At 39.5% G+C, this 19,425-nt stretch overlaps 3 protein-coding genes and 1 non-coding gene across 4 annotated transcripts in view; 1 reads left to right on the top strand and 3 right to left on the bottom strand.

The window, feature by feature from the left end:
* Positions 1–331: 331 nt before the first annotated feature.
* On the bottom strand, positions 332–6,965 carry LOC101298820. Its single transcript, XM_004306028.1, has 8 exons — positions 6,884–6,965; positions 4,834–6,588; positions 4,281–4,752; positions 2,256–4,076; positions 2,010–2,058; positions 1,666–1,913; positions 1,418–1,525; positions 332–1,200 (listed from the first exon to the last, which is right to left on the bottom strand). Exons 1-8 carry the CDS (start codon positions 6,963–6,965, stop codon positions 969–971), a joined length of 4,767 nt encoding a protein of 1,588 aa, XP_004306076.1. The 3' UTR covers positions 332–968.
* Positions 6,966–10,325: 3,360 nt separating this feature from the next.
* Positions 10,326–10,398, top strand: TRNAA-UGC. The gene has a single exon. It is a non-coding gene; the product is annotated as a tRNA-Ala (tRNA).
* Positions 10,399–10,477: 79 nt separating this feature from the next.
* Positions 10,478–17,433, bottom strand: LOC101298534. The gene is made up of 14 exons (XM_004306027.1): positions 17,367–17,433; positions 17,225–17,292; positions 15,547–17,053; positions 15,419–15,450; positions 14,813–14,945; positions 14,381–14,478; positions 13,996–14,040; positions 13,456–13,561; positions 13,026–13,152; positions 12,263–12,378; positions 11,613–11,689; positions 11,265–11,399; positions 10,988–11,056; positions 10,478–10,901 (listed from the first exon to the last, which is right to left on the bottom strand). The coding sequence occupies exons 1-14, from the start codon at positions 17,431–17,433 to the stop codon at positions 10,629–10,631; spliced, it is 2,853 nt and encodes a 950-aa protein (XP_004306075.1). The 3' UTR covers positions 10,478–10,628.
* Positions 17,434–18,257: 824 nt separating this feature from the next.
* The window catches only part of LOC101295837 (ribosome biogenesis protein WDR12 homolog), a 4,329-nt gene continuing 3,161 nt past the window's right edge, over positions 18,258–19,425 (bottom strand). Inside the window, 4 exon segments of the mRNA XM_004304184.1 lie at positions 18,258–18,536; positions 18,806–18,899; positions 19,000–19,038; positions 19,144–19,280. Of these exon segments, the coding sequence (XP_004304232.1) occupies positions 18,807–18,899; positions 19,000–19,038; positions 19,144–19,280 (269 nt within the window). The 3' untranslated portion in view covers positions 18,258–18,536; position 18,806.

The raw sequence follows: 19,425 nt of genomic DNA, 5'->3' as shown, positions 1-19,425 counted from the left end.
CAGAGCAGCAGTGGAGACCAAGTTCAGTTAATTATAAGGATCATCAAGGACAATGACAAGTACTACATTATCATAGGAGGAATCATTTGAATCCTTGTCATCTCTTTATATAAAAGCCAAGCCCTTTCCTTTCCTTGTCCTTTACTCTATCTCCATGCTTTATGGAAGGGACAGCAGAATCAATGTCTTAGAATATCAATGCCCACCTGAAACCTTGTACTTTTCAAACATGTTTTTTATGGGAAAGCTTCAGCAACCTTTTCAGGTAGATCTTTGTGCTCCCACATAATAGAATCACACACAAGTCAGAGGTATCAATCAACATCCACATGTGACTAATGAAAAAAAATCATTAATGGGAGGAAAAGGTCAGAAGAGGCAAATCTTTAAAAAGAGCTCCCATGTTTGTGGTGGAGTCTCCCAAATAAGAATCTGTCGGATGATAATAAAATTACAAGCAACTATACCTTTCATAATATTATTATTCCATTTCCCCCCTAACTAATTGCTTGCTGTTCAAGGTTCCCTAGTTCACCAGCACAGCTCTATGCAGAACAGAACATACCTGTCGAAATACATAAAAAGAGAAAACTACAATGCCGTAGATTGCTGTATAAATTAGGTATGCTACTTGGGCGACTGGAGACACATTCAGACCAACCATCCTCCTGCTACTACTACAGGTGCTACCTATTCTTCCTCTGGACTTCATGAAATATACAACAGAACAATATGTACTTCCAAAAATGACAACAATAGGTGTTGGTTCAAAAATGAACGAGCAGCCTTTAGTTACTTGGGGTCGAATTCCTGCATTCCATCCTTGAATTGATTCTTCAATGCTAGCATGTGTCAGTGTAAAGAGATATGATCATAGACAGGAGCGGTAAGTGGTATATGGGGAATGCCTATGTTGATCAAAAGAGAGGAAGAGCATTCGGTTGGGGAAGTGATTGACCAATTGATAATCACAGTTGGAGACATTGCACCTCCTCTGGTAGATTCTTTGGCAGTGGCTGTCCAGTGACATATCGTTGGGGACATGGTCGAGATGCATTTGTAAATGTGCCTGATGCAGATGAGGTTCCAGACATATCTGCTCGGGGGAGATGGAACTTCGCAAAACGGTTGATGACAGAAAATCTTTCCAACTCCTGGCATTCCAGTCTTACATCTAAAATTGATACTGCCCTGTCTAACCTGCACCATCAAATTTGAATTTCTTTCAATCTTAGGATAGCGAGCAAGTACCTTGGAGATGGAGTCAACTAAACCCTAGAACAACTGCTTAGAATTGGTTTGAGAAGTACAACAAACAAAAATCATCCATTCAACTCCCTATAAGTCTATAACTAATGAAACAGTAGTGACGAGAATTGTCAGAAAGATCTGAGGAATGCCAAAATTTCGGTCGTACCTCAACAATTCATTTTCCAGCTTCTTCGATCTATCCGTCAAGTCTCCAACAACTTTTGAAAAGAAATGGTCGTCATCACTCTCAGGAGCTTTGGGCTTATCCAGAATCCTATATGAAACAGAACACAATTGTTTTTTAGAAGGAACCTCATGTGATACAATGTCAGTCACAAGTCTTTTTGTAAATATTTAAAGCAGGTTCACAAATCCTTCTTTGCTCACTTAGCAAACATGAAGACTGACACTTACTTGTCGCTGTCGTTCAGTTGCTTAAGTTTACTGTTTCTCTTGCTGCAGGTCAGACTGCAGGCATCCCCTACGGATAACTGGGCCACAAAATATGTCACACTGTCATAGTGCAGAGCAGCATCTGCTGAGAGAAAAGATGGCGGTGCAGGGCCAAGCAAATGCTGCATAAACTGTGTAGTAAAAATAAGTCTTCTCTTGGCTCGAAACCTTGGTGGTACATCTTCAAACATTCCAAAATCATCAGGAATCTGTCATTGGAACAGAAGATGTTATGGTCACTTACAATACCTAGGAAAGTTAAACTATAATAAACTGCAACATATATTTCATCATCAGAAACTTACTTTTTCAATCAACCGATTGGATGCCAATGCCCATTCTTCTTCTGCCATACTGCATAAAAAATTCCATCAGTTAATATGAGCAGATGACAAACTACAGTGTATGTGGTGGTTAGGTGGGTATGTAATATTCTTGCATTCCAAGCTGATTGGAAAAGGGACAAGTAAGACTTTCTGTGAGTTAAGGGAGGATTTGGAGAAAAACAAATTACAGCACAAAACCCAAATAATTGGTCCAAAAGCAAATACCTGAAATCTTGAACCTCTTTGGAACCTTGTGTCACTTTGTGCCATGGTTGGTCACATATTGCAATTTTTCGTTTCTTTGGTCTCAAGATATCCGTGCTTTGGTTGCTGGCATTTGAATTCAACCCACAAGGAGCTATCAAGGGTTCATTTGGCACCAAATTCGCAGCTGTACCTGGCCAGACCTTGCTGCTTTGATTAGCACCAGAAGCATCTATTTGGTCCACAGACGAATGTATATTTAGACTCTGAGAAGGCTTGAAAAGTGAGAACTGCCCTGCAGCAGTCCTTGCATCCTGCATCAGTGGTACCTGTCCGTTTCTGAAATTTCCATAGTGCTTAAACCAGTTGGCTGCCATAAATAGATTAGCCCGAGAAGCTTCAGCATGATTAGCTGTCCCATTACTTCCATTACATTGACTCTGAGACTCAGTTTCACCAAATGCAACCATCACTTGAGCTTGTAGAGCAGATTGTGGTGAAGCTTTTATGCTCGGATCTTCTCTTGCTTCTGACAAGAAACTCGGTACATTGGTATTTCCACGTGGTAACGAATTAAGTTGTGATGCAGAAATCAGTTCACCATCCTTATTATGATCATAGACTGACTGCTGTCCAGCCATAACAGTTGCCTGTCGTACATCCAGATCCCTCCCACTTGGATCGGTCACCAAATTCTTCATTGCCTGCACTTGTTGCAGCAGGGAGTAATTTTGACGAAAACCTTGTGATGAATTTAGAGCATGGCCAATCAATTGGAGGTTTCTTGCCGTGGGAGACAGGCCATTGTTGTCACCATTATGTATTCTACCAGGATCCTGTAAGTTTGAATTAGACAACGATGAACCTGAGGACAAACCAGCTGGATCAGAGACATTCCTTACCCCAGTTTGTGGAGCCTCAAGCATTCCAGAAAACATTGGTTTCTGGCCCCTGTCTTTGGCATGCTTCTCTTCTGGAGAACTGAAGCCTTGTAAATGCCCACCACCTTGTTGGGAATTTAGACTATTTAGCTCCTTCAAAGTCGATGAAGTAGTTTCCATACTATCATTTGAAGGAACTACCGTGGCAACCTTTTGAGGTTCCATTCCAGAAACATTTTGCAGACTTCCTTTATTCGTCCATAAACTGTGTGGCCTGAATGAAACTCCACCCTGTGGAGGCATGCCCGACATAAAACCAGGATGAGATACTGGCACAGATTCCAGAATAGGGAATTGTTGACCATCAGAGTTAAACGTTTGCTGAGAACTATCTTGAGATTGAGCAAGGTTTGAATGTGGATGAGTGGCAGTAGCTGGTAATGTTGCCTGTGTAGATGGACCTGATGCATGTGGATTAAACAAAACTTGTGTTTGAAACTGATTCCTTCGAAATGTAGGACTGGATGTAATTTCTGCAATAGAGCTCCCATGCATATAAGACTGGGAAATGCTTGATTGTCCCCCAATACTAAACTTATCGTCCCAGCGACCTCTTGGTGATGATTCATGTGATCTGGATAAAGATTGAGATGTCGGCGAAGTAGCCAAGTAGGTTTGATTCTTCTCCCCTAAATCAGAATCCATTTGCCTAGCTGGTTGTGGCACACCTTGAGGGGAGAACTGAGAGTTTGAATTGGACTGTCGTTGAGACGGGGGAGCCAATTTCAAAGCAAAACCTTGAGAAGCAGGAGCCTGACCGTACATTTGATCAACAGATGCTACAGGAGGTTTTGCATCAGTCATCTCAGATAATGGATTAAATCCACTGGGGTCAAACTGTGTCACAGAGGTATTTTCCTTCAACCTGTCAACCTTGTTAAGAAGTTCCAGCATATTTTGACTGCCATGATTGAGCAATCCAAATATTCCACAAGAAGAAACAAACACAAAAGTTAGAAAAGGATAGTTGGAACACAAACAACAGCATAATATTAAGAACACAAATGCATACAATAAAGAGTAAGAATGGATCTGAACCAAAATGTACATATTCTCTTTACTTTGCAAAATCATTATTAGCACGAATCAACAAATTAGCAACTACCTTGTTCCAGCTGTGAGATGGACGCCACTAGGACCAACTGCTCTGCCTACTGTAGCAGATGTATCAACTGGCTTACAGTTGTAAGAGTTGTCCTTTTGGTAGCAACTTTGCTGCTCATATGTTTTTTCGTCCCTCCCATAAATAATAGGAGAGCTATTACTCATTTGTTGCTGTTTTATGCCCTCATCCTCCTCTTTGTTGCTAGAAAACATGCGCTGCACATAATCAAGCTTACTGTTATCTTGGACTTGTTGGCTGGTTTCCTGATGGGTCTTGATTATGTGTGCATTTGGCACAGAAGGGAAGTTAAACATATGTGCATTCTGTCTGCTCCTCAGAGTATCCTCTGGACTAGATTGTAGTTGCTCCAATTGTCCAACTGATCTTGGAAAGGTATTTACCCTGGTATCACCATCCCTCTTCCAAAGACTTCCATCAGAGTTCCTCTTGTACATGTCTTCATTAATATCACCTGTCGAAAAATCAAACACAGTGTTATGGGAGCTGAAAAAAGAAGAATTTCCACCAGCCGATTGAAAACTAACATTCGTACCTTCTAGTTTACTGCTTGGTTGAGCAATGCCGTATGGGTCTACTCCCTGCTGAGGTGCATCACACTCTGAGCGCGCATTTCTTTGATTGACCCATGTGTTGTCCAAATGCTCAAGTGTCTGTTGAACCTGTTGACGTGAGTTACGATCCAACCATTCGCTATTACTTCTGGGAGACCTCTGACTGGAATCATGAGATTGATCCCGCTGGAGACTTTCCCTATGCTCTGATTTGTATTGAATGCCTGGCTGCTGAAATCCAGGGAAGCTAGAACTAACACTGGAATCGTTAAGCATAGGAAAAGGCTTGGAACTATAGGAAGAGGCAGTGTGCAGGTTGTTATCCGCCCAATTTCCTTGTTGCTTCTCACTGTCCAACATGTTTGAAGGCTGATTACCAGGTGACAATTCCGTATTCTGAAAACTTAGACCACTCCACTCCTCATGCAGACCGGTATCACTACTAGAATCTGCCACAGCAGACTGCATAAGTGCACTCCAGCTTCCTAACCCGCCACCACCAATATCATTGCAACTTGCCAAAGAAGGATCCCAAAGGCTATCATCTGTATTATACAAAATCTTCTCTTCCATTGGATCTAGAGGAACCAGACCCTGTGAAGAGCCATGCTGCATTGTATTGCTTTGAGATATACCAGGCCAACCATCTCGCTCTTGCTTTCCATTGAGTTCCTGCAGGGATGTATTTGTTTGCAAGGCGTTCTCTTGCTGGAGGCTCCCCAAGGTAGATCCACAATTTAAACCCGGAACAGTAACTTGTCCATACATATTTTTCCCCTGAAAGCCTTGTTTGGAGATGAAAGCTCCTTGAGGCAAGAAAACCTGATCAGGAGTAGTACAATGATCACCTGCAAAGGAGTTACTGAAAGCTGAAGCCTGCACAGCAGGCTTCTGTACTTGATTGTTTGCCTTGGTCAACAAATTTACAGAATCTTGAGACACAGACTGGAGATGGGAATACTGATTCATGGTTCCCCTTCCAGGAGTAATAGGAGTACCATATAAGGACACATCAAATTGCTGAGGAGCCTGACCCATTGAACGCAAATTCTGACCTTGCTCTTGTGAAAAACTAACTCTATTAGATACACTTTGTCCGGTAGGAGAAGCACCTCGCTGCACCCAATTCATTAACATTTGGGGTGTATCATTAACAGGGTTTCCATTGATAAGAGGTGAAAACTGAACCCCAGCAGCCTGCTTAGCAACTGCAGAGAGCTGATTTACTGAATTCTGTTGCCTTGAATCACCAAGCTGCTGTAGTTGCTGCTGCCTCTGAAGTTCTTGCAGTTGCTTGAACATTAGGTGTTGCTGCAACAACTGCATTTCATTGTACCCTGACTGCTGCATTGAATGATGTGGTGAAATGCCTTGTTGTCCCCTCGCAAACTGCTGCGGCCTTCCAACAAAGTTAATCTCGTTGGAAGCTTCAGTGACTTCAGACCTTTCTGAATTGGTTGTCAGGGTGGGACTATCACCTGATGCATATTCTTGCTCTGATTGAAGGATAGATAAGCCTCGCGACGCTAGATTATGTGAAACAAAACCTGTACTCTCACCCAAAAACTGAACTTGATTGTGGCTTGCCTGCAAAATGTCTCGTCCAAGCATATAGTCATTCGTCTTCAGATGTTGGTGTCTAGGTTGAAAGGACAATCCAGGTCTCTGAGTCAAGTGTGTATACTCTTGATCAAATGAAACATTCAAAGATCCATTGCCATGTCCTCTCACAGAATCTGCAAAATACCACAACAGTACATTAGGAATTCAAAAACTGAATGGGTTTTCAATTTACCATGGACAGGGGGAGGGGAAATTCAAGAACGTTTTCCACTATTTGCAATACAGAATGCAAACTCTGCATTTGTGACAATCAAAACAGCGGACTTATAAAGCAATCAAGGAAACTACAGAAAGCGAAACCACTTCTACCTAATTGTTGGAAGTTGCTCTTCACACCGAAACTTAGAGGTTCACTGATCTCTCTTTGTCTTTCATGCCACTGATTGTAACTATAGCCAGGCCAATTACCATCCGCAACTTGAGACTGACGGGAATAGTTGTCTAGCTCATACAATTTGTGGATCCTGCCTTCAATTTCGTTACCAGGCATTAAATTTCCAGGCAACAAATTTTCCCAACTAGTTGCTTTTTTGAAATGACGCTGCAAATGTATCAAACTGCCGCATCTCTACTATTCCGCTTCAGGGCAGCCTTTACACACTAAGTTACACTCCAAAACGGCCAGGCCACAGAGTTCCCATAGAAACATACCATAACAATATCCTGCATTAAAGTGAGGAAAAAAGTTTCAGCAGACAAATATGAAACAAAGTATGCACAGACAATCTCAACAAATGAACAATTAATGACTTAAATGAGCGAAACTAGTAAGGTGTCCAAAATCAAACATGGAAGCTACAATCATAGAGTAAAATCACATGTCAAACTCAAGTGAGTCTCATTTATGGAGCAACTGTCTTCCAATTGTAATGCAGATTAACAAACTCATAAACTCCTCGCAAAGCGATCGAAATCATCTTCAATCACTTAAAAATAGACACTACATCATAAAACATAAATTCTCAAAACCAGGGGATAGTATATGGCAGCTTCAAGATCCAAACTTTTCGATACTCTCCTCGAAAAGAAGCTCACTTCAAACCCGAAACTCATGAATCTCAACTAAAAACACAGTGTTTAAATCACAAAGCAGCAAATAAAGCAAACCAGAACCAGAAATGAAACTTCACCAAAAGCCCAACCAAGCTTTGAACACTTTAATCAACCAAAAATAACAATAAAAATCAAACCTTTACACCACAAAAACCTCACACAAAAACAAATCTCAACCTAGCAAAGCCCTAAAACCCCAATTGCCCCCAAAAACAAATCACCACAAATTGACCACTCCAGACCTCAATTTGACCAAAAATCGAAACCTCATTCTTACCAAAACGCGCCGTTTCACTCAGCACCGACTTCAGAACACAGAGCTCACAGTGTGATCCAGCCCTACACAAAATTAGGGTTCTTCTTCTTCTTCTTCTCCTTCTTCTTCTACCTCAAATTTCAGTACGGCGTCGTTTCCGCAGCTTTAAAATAAAAATCCTCCTCACACTTCCCAAAGCTCCCAAAACGACGACGCAGGGCTCCGACCTCGCTCCCCTAAGACTCTGTTTGGAGTAGTGAAGAGAAGACTAGAGAAAAGCAGAGTGAGAGAGAGAGAGAGAGAGAGAGAGAGAAACCAAATGAAATAGAAATTTCGGCAAAAAAAAAAACCCGAAAGATAAAGCGATCCCGAACAAAACGCTGCTGCCCAAAAAAAAAATAGTTTCACTTTCTCTCTCTCCCAACCAACTTACAGAGAGAGAGAGAGAGAGGAAAACGCCGCCCCTGGTTCGGGTCCGCGCCTGAGGCTTGGGAGCGTCCGAGGCTGAGGTTCGGGTGTGGGAGCATTATTGTACTGGGGGGGAGTTGGTACCGGTTAAAAAAGAGTGGCCGTTGGATGGAGATATTGGGGGGATGGACGGTGGAGAGGTGGTGCTTGCGTCAGCGTGCGTCTTTTGCTCGTGGATTGAGGGGGGAAAAGTTGACGGGATATTCGGATGGCACGCGCTTTTGTACACGCGTGGAGGTGCTTGCGCTTTTAATTTTTTTCAGATAAATTATTTTTTGGGTTTAAGTTTAAATAAAATAGAGAGGGTCTGTGACTGCTTTCTGTTTTTCTGTTTTTATTTTCCCGCCGCCAGTTTAAGCAATCAAGTTGAAGGGATGATTGTTGTGTTTAAAGGGAAAGGCCGGAATAAATAGGACTGGTGTGCCTCTATATTCTCTAATTTATAGGGTTATTCTGTTGGGTTTAATATAAGCTTGGTACATAAAATAGACTAAGCCGATATCATATTAGACTTTTCAAATTCGATAGAAAGAATATTTTATGTTTTTATTGTTCTCGAAACTATAACCTTATATGGTAAAAGAAGTTTGAGAGAAAATGAAACCATAACATACATATGATTCGGTGAGTCGTGAATTACTAGGGATGACAATAATCCCCAGCGGGTAGGGTACCCACGGGTATTCGACCTTAACGGAGAAGATATACGGGTATAAACAGGTAACGGGGATGGGGATCCCCAATATTCGGATTCTTAAATCGGGTACGGGGCGTGTATGGTATTTTGATATTCGTCCTCATCCCCACCCATTAAGGATGAAAATATTATTATATATAATTATATAATTTATTATATATATATATTTATATATAATTTATAAATAAATATTTATGTAAAAAAATTTGTGATTCTCTTAATAAACATTTAATGGACCTTCATTTTTATTATATATTTTTATTCTCTTAATGAAATTTACCGGTATTGTTCTGTTTTAACCAAGACTTGTATTTATTTTTATTGGATTGAAGCATGAAACTTATTTATTTTGGTATTTGATTTTAATTTCATACTTTTATATAATTGTATTTCGAATTTAAAAAAAAATTAATTTAATACATAATTGTTAACGGGTACGGATATGGAAACGTAATTTCCAAAGGGTACGGGTATGGGGAATCCCTATTATCTAATTACGGGTACGGGAATGAGAAATGTAAAAATGTATGGGTACGGTATTTTGATCCCTGTACCCTACCCTACCCATTGCCATCCCTATGAACTACTAATTGAGTAAAATAGCTTGTGAGAAAGTGGGTCCGAGTCATTGTGATGTGGTGGAACACTAACATACTCTATGGAATTGCGATGATTGTTTACAATCACAGTAACTGTGGTATCATCCTTTGGACTAGTTTGGTTGGATTTCAAGCTTTCACCGGCTGATCAGATGACGTTTTTGTGTCACATTTGGTAGACGTTTTCGTGTGTTGATAGATCTGTTTAATGGTTAAAGTTTGCATGGTCGTGTATTTGTTTGTTTGTATTTGATTGTTCATGTTGTATCTTTAGATACGTTATACATCATATGGTTGTAATTTTGTTCTTGATTGAATAAAAGTTCTATCACCAAAAAGAAAAAGGAAAAACAATCACGATAACTAGTAAAGTGATCCAGCTAGAATTTAAGCAACATAATTTGCATTCTTTAGCAACGTTTATACAAATCGTATTACCAAATTAGGTCGAACATGTTACTAGTGAATGCCCTATCTTCCTGGTCAAATATAGTACCGAAGTATAGCGGACGGTGGAGACTGAGGTCAAGCTCTTGCTTCAATTTCCCCAAGCACTTCATTTATTGGAATGTCTAAGGAGATAAACAGAGTTCTCAAAATTTTACTTTTTACAATGACAGATAATGAAACAGAAAAAATCTACTTATATCAGTTCTAGGTGAGGCCACCTGCTGCAGATTTTGCTTCCACCTTGGTAATTGTGCTTTGACTTTGACTTCATGTTAAGTGTGCTTTTTTCAAGGTAAAATATTTTATTTTCGCATGAAATATCAACTCGGGGATGTAGCTCAAATGGTAGAGCGCCCGCTTTGCATGCGGGAGGTACAGGGTTCGATCCCCTGCATCTCCAATAATGATGTTTTTCCTTTCTTTTTTTTTTTTTTTTGTTTTCTTCACCCATGTCCAGGAATTTGCAATGAAAAATGGGTAAACAACAATCTCTTCTGGCTTTTATTTGCATTTGAAATATGTTTATTTACAAAGTATCTTTACATTCTAATTGCTTGCACTTATTAGTTGTTTATCGACCTCGTGCAAAAGGGAGTTCTAATTTATTGGTTTCTTATACCTGAAACCAGACTATTGTCGTAACCACACTGTGTAATCTGCTCCTTGATCAACAAACTTCTGCCAGCTCCCTTCCAAATGGTTTTCCTTCGAGGGGTTCCAGTCGAAATGTCCGAGCTTCATTACTAGAGAGTCACCTACCTGTGCAACATATCCTTCATTATTTGCATGGTATATCTTCACAGCGCTCCGGCAATGGATCCCTGCCCTTCTCCGAGCCTCAATTAGCTCAGTTAGGATTTCATGAAGACCAAAGTCGTATAAATGGTCGTAGAAGATGGTAGGCTGCCACACAAAAAAAATATAGGCAAATTATTCATCCCCCAAAGAAAAAAGAAAGCATATTGGCAATTGGGTGGTTGAGAATATACTGTTCCAGGATGGGTCAAAATGTATGCATATCCCTGTGTAAGCTTTTCTCGTGGAAATGGCCAATGTCCCTGAAGTAAGATACACATGTTAGAAGTTCACTTCATCGTTTCCAAAAGTTCATATATAACTAGTAAAGAATCAACTGGTTATCTATTAGTTCATGCTTTACTGTCAAGGCCCGAGGATAAGGTTACAAAGTAATGTAAAGTGATATTATTTATGCACATATTTGCAATCAGCGTCTGGATCTTATGTGAGTGTAAGAGAAAGAGAGACCTGTGTTGATCCTGTATCATGGTTCTCCAAAAATGTAACAGCACGTGAGGGCCACCATCCCATAACTCCAGTTGGTTTACCCTGAGGATCTATTAACCTCCAGTATTGGTTATGAAGAGCAGAATGAAGAATCCCCTGCAGAAGTGCACCAGTCGGTGTTATCAGGCTGAAATAGATCAAAATTCATGGCTTTTATTAAGAAAAGAACACCAAGCTGACTAGGCAAGTATCCCATCTCAGTATTTTTCTTCTTCTTTTTGTCCCTTGTTTCCTTGGTCTTAGTGACGTTCCTCAAGCTGCAAATTTTTCATGATGTAATTAACATAGGACGCAGCAGATAAAAGGTACCTTAGTTGTGACATCAAATGCCGAGGAACTGCCGCCTGTAGCATTGATCCAATTAACTATCCTTTGGCGATGGGCATCTAGAAATATAGACAAGTTTTATCATATAAGTCCATGTTAACTGTTAAGGAAAATAATAAACAGTTTATCCATATGGCAAATGGAGTTTAATTAATTCAAAGAGTATAATGTAATAGCATTACAGAGGACTCCGTGATGAATGAACTGAAACCTAGCCATTAAACATCGATGTTGTTTTTTCTATTCCCTGTTTTGTTAGTGACTGTGAGTAAGAAACTAAGAATCCCATAACTCTGTTAAATACATCTAAAACTTCAACTCTTATTTGGGTAGCAAAGCATGTTTTAAGACATCCAGGCCACAAGACTATTCAGAAATTCCCTATAATATTCCGAAACCAGAAAAAGAATTTTAATATTATCACAGTAGCACATAAATTAGATTGAGGGGGTTTGCGGCAAAGATGAAAACAGAAAGAAATTTTATCACAGCTTGCTCCAGATTCTGACCCAATACCAAATATGTGATGCATGCCTGCTTTAAATATTGGAAGTCGGGTGTTTCAACTCATAAAGCAATAACAACGCAATAACCGAAATTACAAAATCAATCTACAGTCCACAAATTCTTACCTTGATTGTAGCACAAATTTCCATTTTCATAAGCTAAACTGTCCCAATATTCTCCAATAGCAAATGCTGGAGTTGAAGCTTCAATATATTCCTTTACATAAGAACCAGAGAAGCCTCTGTAAACAACAAAAAGGAGTTAAACCCACAAAAGAAAAGAAAAAAACGAAACGGGGAAAAAAAATTAATGAATACATAATACATAAGAGCATTCAGAAGTTCTCAAACAAACCCTGCAGAATGGGTGGCTTAAGCATCAGATTTGTATGTGCCTTTAATATAACATGGAACACATACTCGAAGCTTTGAGTTGGAGAAGTGCTTATTAGTCTTTGGAACTTTGATAAAGCCTAAGTCCTGATAAAATTCCCAGGCAGCCTGTTGATATAATGGGCAGCATCTTACCATCTGATACCAGAAATACCTAATTGCTATGAAGACAGGGTGGTGGGGGGTTGGTGTGAGGGTGTGTTTTAATCACTACAATACCATTAGATCGCATGAATTTCTAGCATATAATAGGCCAACTAGTACTTCTGTACATCATTAGTGTACAGTACAGTCCATACAGAAACACATAAGGGTGCATTCTTCTGCTTAAGCTCATACGAAGTATCCTACTTGGAATTTAAATACTCAAAATATAAAGACAGATGAGCAAATTAGGCCAATAAAAGGTATAGAAAAATATGTTAGAGACTGAAAAGTAAGGAAGCACCCTAATCCCCACTCCAACCAAAGAAGAAGAAGAGGAGATTATCTTCACCTTACGAAATCAAGGCGCCATCCATCAAACCCTATATCACTCCTAAGCCAGTTTAACCACTCCTTTATATCATTCCTTACAAAGTCCTTTGAATGATCAATATTGGGTGCTGCATGGAATATATCCCCTACAGTGAATTGAAAGCAGATGAGTATGAGTGTAAGCTTGAATCTTTCTGATATGATAGCCTCTAACAATTGTATATGCTTTATTATGAATCTTATTTCTGTAAGCAAGATTGATCATTGTTGGTAAAAATAGCATGTTATCAACTAGGAAATATTTAAATTCCAAGGATCAATAGCATGAGTGTTAGAGAGATCATGTCTCAGAGACTCATCCCTTTCCATTTTAATCTTAATGCCAATTGAAGGGCTCCTGACAAAATTAGCATGATGACCCTAAAAAGAATGAGAAAAGTTGCAAGTACCGCTTGAAGGATTTCCACGGCCCTCAAAATTTGGATCATCACAAACAATTGCTTCAGGCCCCCAAGCAAGCTTTCCACCAAAGATGTTCCAAACGCCATTTGGACTCTGAAATCAGCAAAAATATCACTATAAGGTCACCCTCCTAGACAAAATTGCATGCCCTGAGTCTGAAAAAGATCTGACACCTCAACCATGGCATGCTGAGTTATCCAACTGGTGTTTGTTGACAATAGCAATTTAATTTTTTGCAGAACGAGATAAAAGCTATGCGAATAGCTATATATTGTATGAAACGGCCACCAAAAATATATATTAGGAGAATCCATATGCTGTGGATAAAGAGTGAAGCCTCTGATAAACAAAAATACAAAATGCAAGTTGTTCTTATATCTTGTGAAGCCTACATTTTCATCTGATTGCTGGAGCTAATTAAAGAAAAGTAAAATGAGAAGGAATATTGAATGAAACACTTCTACCACCGTAGGGAAGTTCGGAAAGTGATAACTGAAATAGCAAACATAATATTAATCAATAACTACCTGTTTATGAGCACATCGATGATTCAGGACAACATCTCCCAAGGCCTGTGGTCACATGCAACATACTTTTCAACTCTGATATTATACATGATCTTGAAAAGAAAAAAAAATAACAGAAAAAAAAAATATACGCCTGTTTTACATGCATAGCTACCTTCAAAATGGGGGTTTCAATTTGGTCCCCTATATCTAATTTTCTGATAAGTAAATATTTTTCTCCCTATGATCAGCCAATTTCATTCTCTCAACTTTTTAACCTTTCCCGAAAAAGACAACACAAAACACAAAACTTTGTTATTCAAGACTCACTAGATTGCCCAAGATTCAAGAACTGACCTCATAGCCTAAGATTAAACTAGTCAAATAAAAAAAAATCAAAAAGTACCAGAAGATCATGAGCATGCATCTCCGCAATGCAATATTTAAGTTCTTCCTCAGTACCATATGCCGAGTTCAAATTGTAAAGGTCAGAAGGCATATAACCTGCATGATATGTAGTACTAGTTATAGTGCCATATTACTGAACAGTCCAAAACTTCATCAATTCATTATTTCATTTTCAATGCTATACCTAAAGCTCCTAATTAATACAATCCAAACATAAATATACACGATGTAAATTTCCCAACACATATTTAAATAGATCAAACAGAAGAAATATAGTGCAGATCAAGTGACGATAGGATTTTCAACTGTAATACATTCAAACAATACCACAGCCAACAGACTGAGTGCATGCATGCACATGACTGTCAGATCAAGGCACTAATTTGTTCTATCTAACAATGATGACAATATAAGGACAGAGGAGATGAACCTTGAGGAGCAACAGATTCTGTTGGTGGTGGGAACCACACTGATGTTACCCCAATTTTAGATAAGTCAGCAGCTTTAGGAGCTAAATCAAGGTACCACTGCCTTCTCCAGCTTTCCCAGTTGAAACCTTGAAACTTCAAAAGCAATAGAAGGAGATTTATCAGGCAAGACAACTCCTAGATTGCTTATCTCTCTCTTGTCAAGTAATTAATGAAAAATAATAGTAGACTATCAGAGAGAGAGAGAGAGAGAGCTAGACATGTATTGATCACAGTAATTCAAATCTAGTCATTCAATATCATATCATCAGACACCATAATACTTGAGATATAGCTATTTTCAGTCAAAGTTATGTTTTTGGTCATTTATACGGTTAAAAGAACATATGGCAGGAAAAATCCTCAATTGAAAATAACATCTTTCTGAAGACTGCATAAACAGGAAAGGTTATAATCAGAGAGGTTGAGAGAAAACAAAAAAACAAAAACATTTTGTAAGAGTAATGCAGCAGAGAAGAACCCAAGTTCAAACACAGCCTTGCATCACCAACCTATACTTAGATTACAATGAAGATTGGAATTTTAATCAATAAGAAGTAATGACATACCACAATCTCACGTCCTGTTCCGGTTCCTGGCTCTGCAAAATGTCAATGTATAATCAGAATTCAAAAGATACAAGCCTGGTCTTGGGAGTTGGGACACATGTTTACAGTTTCAGAATGCAAGGAACTACCTAATTTTGTTTGTTCTTCAGTCCTCTGCCATTGTGTGGACTTCCGCTGCAGAGCACGCTCAAGAGCCTTCCTTTTCTTCTCTAGTATCTCTTTCTCAAAAACATGCTCGACAAGTGTATCTCCCTCCTTTGGCTTTTCCAGAGCTATTGACCATACTTCCTCAGGCTTTGGCAAGTTCAAAGATCTGAATTCTGAGCTCAAGGCTTCAGCTACATCAATCTTCCTCGGAGGAAAGTTGGTACGGATTGTACATATTCTCCTTGCCATCCATTGAGGTATCTCTCTGCGAGGACCATCACTCAAAAGTTTCCATTTCTGTGAATCATCATTGGTCAAAAGGTCTATCCTTCCCCCATTAACAACATAGATGGAATCTTCTTCCTGATCAGCTGGCTGTCTTTCCTTCAATAATAAGGATTCTGCAATTTCTGCTCTCTGTCTCCACATCTTTGTAGTAGCCTCAGATGCCTTCAAGGATCTTTGCAGTGCTTCGCATCTTCTCAAGTAGGCATCATCTTTGGAACGTACAGTTTCTTTCGCAGCTTCAATAGCATCTCTAATGCTTTGCAACTCAACATTGAAAGCCCCTGAAGCAGCCTGGTTTCTTTCCGATGAATCTTTCTTCATCTGCTCCATCAATGACATGATTTCCTGCTCTCTCTGGAGACTCTCTTTCCTACTTGAATCCTGAAATTCAACCAATGCTTTCTCAGCATCAGTAGCTCGGACCTCAAGCAATTTTGTATGTGCATGGGCCTTTTCCAACTCCAACTTCAACTTAGCAACGTCACTTCTTGTAAGCAATAACTGAGATTCTAAATCATTTACGGTACCCTGTAGCATAATGTTCTTTGACTGGACCGAAGCAAGCTCATCAAGTGGACTCATACTGTCACTAAATGCTGACGCAGCTTTTGTTGCATGGTCACCGGCTTTTTCTGCCACATCCAGCGCCTTCTCTATAGCATTTTTCGACTGTTCCACAATCGACAATATAGTACCTTCAGTCATATCCTTAATTTGCTTTTCTATCTGATAACATGCTTCAGCAGCTGTAGTTTCTGCCGCTGCGACCCTCAACTGGGAATCTTCTAGTATGTGAGATGTTGCCTGCTGAAAGGCAATTTCCGCTAACCTCTCTACTTGTACTGCAAGTTCAACAGCATCTTGTTTCATAAGGACTAACTTATCTTGCAACCTGAACTTCTCTTGAACTGATTCCTGCAGCTTCTGATCGAACAAAGACTTGGCAGCCTCAAGTTCCGAAACAGCCATATCCTTGTCATGCAGTATGGCAGCTACATATTCCTGTTGTTTTGCCTCAGCACATGCCAACTCTTCAAGCAACTGATCCCTCTCTTTCTCAATAGCATCTTGTCTAGCTTGGGCCTCAGAAAGTGCTCTCTTAACTGCCATTAACTTATCCTCCTGTACATCCAACATGTCATTTCTTCCTGAAGAAAAACCGTCACTGTTGTCAACAACATCTGTAACACCGGAATCATCCTGTCACAGAAATCAAAACCCATCAGCTTCAAAAAAGCGTAGTTACTTCCACTAACAAGATAATTATTTCAATTTCTCCATTTCTTCTAGACAACTAAATACTGATCACACTGATCCTACATAGAGGCATATCATTCTTTTAGCACCGTGAGATAGGTATGTGTAATATACGGCATACCATGCTTGAAAAAATGCTTGTTCTTGATTTACTTGGCCAATGTTCTGCGAGGAATAGTTTCCTGCAAAGCATTTCAATTTGGTCATGCTTAAAAACTCAAACTGCAAATAACATATTCCACAAGATATGACATACTTTTTTCTATAAGAGGTAGTTCTGAAGATAAGAGGCCGCCGCGGCCCAAGGCATAAAGTGCTGTCATGTTTGCAATGTCCACCTGAATACGGCACGGCGAGGTTGGGAATAATCCCAACGCCTGTCATATCAGGGAATGAAATAATACTCATTTTCTACCTGTAACTAAGCACATTTCCGATGATCAATAACACATTGATCAAAATAAAATAAAAACAAATGTTAAATTAAAGAATTGAGGCGATTAATCATGAACAAATCTCATTTGAGAAAAATTGAAATTAAGAAATGTACCTGATGCAAAAAAATGGCGAGGCTGATCAATAATATGAAGCAACAAACTGATGAGGGCCCATGATTTTGCTGCTTTGGTTGTTTGGGAAGGAAAGAAAGCAAATACAAACTGGGATTTGTGTGAATGAAAGAAGGATGAGAGAGAGAGAGAGAGAGAGAGAGAGAGAGAGAGAGAGAGAGGAGAGAGAGAAATAGGGGAGGGTGTAATGGCGCGAGGACTGAGGTGGGGTGGCGTGAAATGTGGCAATGGAAAAATCACTGAAACAAGTTTGACCGGGACTGTAAATTACTAAACCGCCCCTAATGATAGGGGCAGCATCGTTTCCGATCGTGGCACTTCAGTCATTTTCACGGGGTAGCTCTCGTTCACGGATTGTCACAGACTTCACCTGTAAAAGTAAATTTACTTTCTCACACTACCCTTTTTTTTCTTTTTCTTTTTTTTTAACTTTTAGTTTTTAGTTTTTAAATGAAGTCACTTTTCCCAAATCTGACACTTCGCAAATAAAGAGGGAAAAATTCATTTTTCTTTTCCATCTCTTTTGGCTTTTTCACGGGTCGATTTGATAAGCACTTTCAACGAGCAAAATCTTTTGGAAAAAGAAAACACAGAGCAAAATTGTAGATTGATAAAATGTGATGAAATTTTACACCCGAGCCTACTGAACAAATAGATAGGTCTCCATAATTGGTATAAAATAAATATAGGTTTGATGCAGTTTGGTAAACTCTTGGGGAGTCGGCGTGAAAATGAGCTCGGCAGACTGGATTCTCCGGCGCCCTTGACACAGATTCCATCTCGCAACCATTTTTAGAAAATGAGAGGGCTCAAGATGTGCAGCTCCAAGTGCAGGTACTTCCATCTTCAAAATTTAACTGGAAATAAGGGTAAAGAACAGCAGGTGTTAATGTCACATGTGACTCAACACAAACCTAGAAAACAAATCTCATCTGCGTAGTACTCGGCACAGATGACAAAAAATGGTATTAAACTGACAGACATTAACTTCTAAGTTACTCATTTAGGGTAGTGGGAAAAACATTTAAATAATCTAAAGTTTTAAATCCAGAGAAACTTGCTGTGCACCAGAAGTAGTGAGGTCTGCAACCTAAATCCAAATAAAATCATCAAATAATGTATGTACCTCAACGCACAGAAACGCCGGAACTGATGCAAAGCTTTGTATCCGCCCCACCACTAACCACACTATCACCTTTCCACCAGTCCACACATAGTACCTGAGTGACATCAAAAGGTTGACGACCAAAGGTTAAATTCAGGTCATTGAAAGGTTGAATCTGTTTTGACCATTTACAAAACGAAGAATAAGGTAATTACCTTGCTGTCTTTATGTGAATCAATGACAAATAAGGGCCACTGCGAGAGAAAACACCATTGTTCAAGTGAAAAAAAATTCAAAGGTTATGGCGGACAACTTTCATGAATCATTGTTATAGCGGAGACAGAGAGAAGAAAATTTACAGTAGTTCTCATATCCCATAGCATGACTTTGCCGTCATAGGATGCTGATAGTACATGAAACCAAGAACTCTCATGCCACTTGCATGCCGTAATCCAAGAAGTGTGAGATGAAAATTGACCGACCGGAGCAGAAGTTCCTAAAACGTAATAACTTTATCTCAGCAATCTGTGTTACTTGAGAGAGAGAGAGAGAGAGAGAGAGAGAGAGAGAGAGAGAGAGAGAGAGAGAGAGAGAGAGAGAGAGAGAGAGAGAGAGAGAGAGAGAGAGAGAGAGAGAGAGAA

This window comes from Fragaria vesca, linkage group LG6, assembly GCF_000184155.1.
Source record: "Fragaria vesca subsp. vesca linkage group LG6, FraVesHawaii_1.0, whole genome shotgun sequence".
NCBI classification, from domain to species: Eukaryota; Viridiplantae; Streptophyta; class Magnoliopsida; order Rosales; family Rosaceae; genus Fragaria; species Fragaria vesca.
This window is presented reverse-complemented; position numbering and strand designations above follow the sequence as displayed.